The sequence below is a fragment of the Crocuta crocuta genome, unplaced genomic scaffold, assembly GCF_008692635.1.
Source record: "Crocuta crocuta isolate KB4526 unplaced genomic scaffold, BGI_CrCroc_1.0 scaffold16, whole genome shotgun sequence".
Lineage (NCBI taxonomy): Eukaryota > Metazoa > Chordata > Mammalia > Carnivora > Hyaenidae > Crocuta > Crocuta crocuta.
In genome coordinates, this window is record NW_027531893.1 from 14,885,089 (window position 1) to 14,889,255 (window position 4,167).

At 53.3% G+C, this 4,167-nt stretch overlaps 1 protein-coding gene across 1 annotated transcript in view; it reads right to left on the reverse strand.

The window, feature by feature from the left end:
- The window catches only part of GPRC5B (G protein-coupled receptor class C group 5 member B), a 19,659-nt gene extending 16,515 nt beyond the window's left edge, over positions 1-3,144 (reverse strand). The window contains exon 1 of the mRNA XM_077773342.1: positions 3,062-3,144. Coding sequence (XP_077629468.1) covers positions 3,062-3,095 — 34 coding nt within the window. The 5' untranslated portion in view covers positions 3,096-3,144. The remainder of the gene's footprint in view (positions 1-3,061) is intronic.
- Between the last annotated feature and the right edge of the window lie 1,023 nt (positions 3,145-4,167).

Sequence of the window (4,167 nt, forward strand, 5' to 3'; positions counted from 1 at the left end):
CAGCAGCCACTTCCTGCTCCCCCCTCCCCCCCCACCTGCATCCCCACCCCAGGGAAAGAGCAGTGCTCCAGGAATCCCAAACTGAACAATGCTAGATTAGAGGTTTCACGTCAGCCGCAGGCAAGGCTGATTGGGACGGGATGAATATATGGCAACAGACCCAAGGGACGGAGGCGTGCAGCTCCTCAAAAGGAGTAATGAACAAATGTGAGTGACTGCACAAGCCTCGGCTCACATACTAATTACCTTTGCTGCCAGCCAGGCTCCCAGAAATGTGACTCATTCAGAGGCTCTTAAATACACTATCTCTCTCTCTGTCACACACACACACTCTCTCTCTTTCTCACTCTCACTCTCTGTCCACCACCCCCACCCGCAGAGGGGCCAGAAGCCTCCGGCAGGTGGTGGAGCAGCACGCTCCATTTCTCCATCTCCCCACGAGCTGGGGCCTGTAGAGGCTGGAAAGAATGCAGGCAAGTTTCCTTGTGTGAGAAAGGACAGCGCTGCCTGCCTGAAGGCCACATTCGGGGCTGGTTCTCCCAGCCCTGCCCCCCATCACGCAGGGTGAACTTCCGAGTGAGCTCTTTTGGTTTCGAGCCCTGCCCCTGACACTTGCTGGTACCCGGTGACCCTGGGAGGCTGACTGGACCTTTCTTGCCTCAGTTTTCCTCATCTGCAAAATAGGGGTGTTAACAGTAGCCAACATGTGGTGTTGTCGTGAGGATTAAAATGATAAGTTTTAGGACAGAAGTTGACACAGGGTATGCTGTTAAATAAACAGAAATGATTGGTAAATATTCCCTCGACTGAGGTTATTAACTTTCCTGACTGTTTTTCCAGGAGGAGCAGCTGCCATGGAGATGAGGGAGGAAGGCGGTTCGCCCAAGTGTTTGTCCACCACCGGTTTCCGGCCTCCTTCATCATGCCAAGCAAAGAGATCTCTGAGGCGGTGTGAAGGGGAGATGTCTTTGGTGGTAGTCTGCCCTAAGAACCTCTAAACCCAAAGCAGGTGCTCTAAGTGGAAGCCTCACTGTGAAGGAGGTTTTCCCATGGGAAGCCCAGGTCAGCCCGGGTGTCCTGAAACCCCGTCTCTCTGTCAAGAAGTCAGAGGGAGGACACCCAGAGACCAGACACTGGCCGTTCTCTTGGGAAACTAGCGTCCTCAGCTACCCACTACCCATATGAAACGACATACAGGATGTACAATACCATTCTCAACACACCATTCTGACTGGCCTCTCTTCAGCCACTAAGATCTAAGATCCCTTAGATTCAGCAGGGATCTAAGGAGATCACTGATCCTCTACCTTGAGGCCCCTTCCAGTGTCCAGCAGATCAGAGGCATCTTAAACCTATCTTCTCTAAAGATGTGGGGAGGTGCTAGAACATGGAAGGGAAAGAAAAAGAAAACTGAGCAGGTGGGAAGGGGGCTTTCCTATTCCTGGGCATAGTTAGTAGTTCGGTACCTGCATGAATGCCTGGCACAGAATATACCCACCCATCAATCTCCTCCAGAGTAGAAGACCTCAGTAGGAGTGAAGCCAGACATAACGATGTGACATGGGGCTTTATTTTAACCTCTCTGACCCTCAGATTCTTCCTCTATAAAACACAGATAAAGATAGTGGCTGCCTTCACAAAGCTGGTGTGAAAAGTATATGAATACTCAGCAAGGTGCTCAGCACCTTAATTGTTGGCACAATAATTGTCTTACTAAAAAGACAATCATGATTCCATGTCCTTCCTGTTGAGAAAATGGAGGTAGAAGTGAGGCAGCTTGGCCAAAGGCTTACTGGAATTCATATGCCATTTCACTAAATGGACTAAAACCCATTTCTCCCAACTCCTGACCCAGGGCCTTTCCACTGCACCTCTGATTTGAGCCCTCACCCCAAGTCTGGCAGAAAGCCAGGATGAGGCTGTGGAGCCAGTCTCCCCACACACCCCAGCATTACACTGTGTCCCAGCCCACTCCCATTACAGCTGATGGTGCATTTCCTGCCCTGTGAGATTAAACTGTTACAAGGTTTCCTGACATTAAACTCTTTCCCAGACCCACAATCTCACTGTCTGATATCTTTTCCAAGTTACACCATCTCATAATCTTCATTCCCAATGCTTTCCAGACCACCAGCCTATTTGGGGGCCCTCGAATTTAATAAGCCTCCTAGGTTAGTAAACAGGGCTGCCAGAGCACAAGCTCCGTGATCCATGAATATGCAAAGCAGCTCCAATCCTGTAAATAAAAGCAATCATTTAAATGCAAATTGCATCCTTGGCTGTCCATTCTGGGGTGGATGGTTCCTCTCTGGCAGTAATTCCGAGAAGAAAATGTGACTAACTCAGAACCCCCCAGGAAGCTCAGCGTGAAGTGCTTACGGGGCCAAGGACTCTGGGTGGGGGCCGCTTAGGGTGCACTAGAACTACCTCAAGGAGGGGAGTGAATTTTAAAACCTGAGCCGCTCCTCAAGTGGGCTCACAGGGCAGGACAGGCTCACAGCTGTCCCCACAGGCTGTATGAAGCCCCTCAGAAGCTCCCGAGCCTCTTCATCCCCAGAGGCATGAAAGGGGAGCTGCTTTCCATCTCCATGTGGAGGTCAGGGAGGCTTTTAAAAACCGGATCCCTTGGCTTCCCACTCGAAATCCTCCAAGGGTTCACTGGCCCAAGGAGAATAAAACCTAGCCTCCTTTCCATGGCCCAAAAGATGGTGGTCTGGCTGGTCCCTACAATCCCCTCTCCCACTCACCCCCTCCGCATCTGCTTAAGAGCTCCAGCCACAATGGCCTTTGTTCAGTTCTAAGCTCATTCCCACCTCCAAGCCTTTGCACTTGCAGTGCCCTCTGCCTGCGCAGTGGTCCCCCAAGATCTCCCAGTGGCAAGCCCTCCACCTTGCCAGGCTCCACAAAAACATCACCCCTGAGAATGGGCTTCCATACATACACCAACACTGGCCACTTTATTTGACATCCCTCTGTTTTCATTTTCCTGGCAGCCCTTATCCCAATTAGAAGGTATTATCTACTTACTATTTATTTACTTATTTAGTGGTTGTTCACCCACCTGGCCAGTCCCCTGAGAGTGGGGGCTTGTCCATTTTCTACACTGTAGTGCCCCAGACCCAGTTCTGTGGCTGGAACATTTACTGAAAGAACAAATGAAGCAATAAAGATTTTGAGCTTCTCTTTCTAACGAGGCTGCTTGCCTGCCCCAAATGGCGACTCCTTTCCCCTTGCATTTTTCTCCTTCTCAACTCAGCTGACCCCTTTTCAGACTTAGAGCAGGGAACAGATAGAAAACCCTTCACTCCGCAGCCCAGTTACAAAACTGACCTCGTGGAGGGCTCCCAACCAACAGATGATGATTTGCATTCTATTTACATGCGATTTGCATGCTGCTGAACTGGAAGTCTGAATCCTGCGAAAGCCCCCCAGCCCACCGAAGAAACTTCTGAATCAAGGTTTCTTGGCTGAAGTTCCGTGGCTTTTGTTGCCAGGCCCTTCCTTCACTTTTCCCTCACTTCTCTTGTCTTTTCGAGGACCCCCAGGTCCTCCTGGGCGCTGCTCAAGTGCTTCCCCCCCACCCCCCCCATTCCTGGCGCAGTTGGGCAGCCAGTGTGGCGCGTGGGCTGGGGCCCCAGACAGGGACGCCGCTGCCCGCCACACTCCAGGGGCCTTTGTCCGCGCTCCAAGGAGCCGCCCCCTTAGCGAACCGGGGACGAGTTGGGAGGGGGAGGCTGGCCGGGCCTGAGTGTGACAGAGCAGGGGCCAGGCAACGAACTCTCAGGCTGCGCTGGGGCCGTCCTCTGTGGCAAGGTCGGCGCTGCGCTCCCAGGCTGCTTAACTAGCTCCCCCGGGCCAAGGCGGGTGCGGGCGGCAGGGATCCCGGGATGTGCGGGCCTGGTAGCCTGTGTCCCCCAAGGGCAGCGAACGCACCATACATAGCACAGGGCTAGTCCTCAGCCCCAGCCTGGCCTGAACAGAAACGCCANCTCCTGCCCCCAGCTTCGTCTGCCCTGTCTGTGGTCAGCCCCCACGCTGACCACGCGGCCCCCGGACCTGCCGGCGGCTCCCCTCACACGACGAGTTACTCGGGTACGGCTGAACTCCTTCTCACTACTCCCAGCTGCCCTTTACCTGTGGTGGCCCCCAGACCCCCGTCAGAGCCGT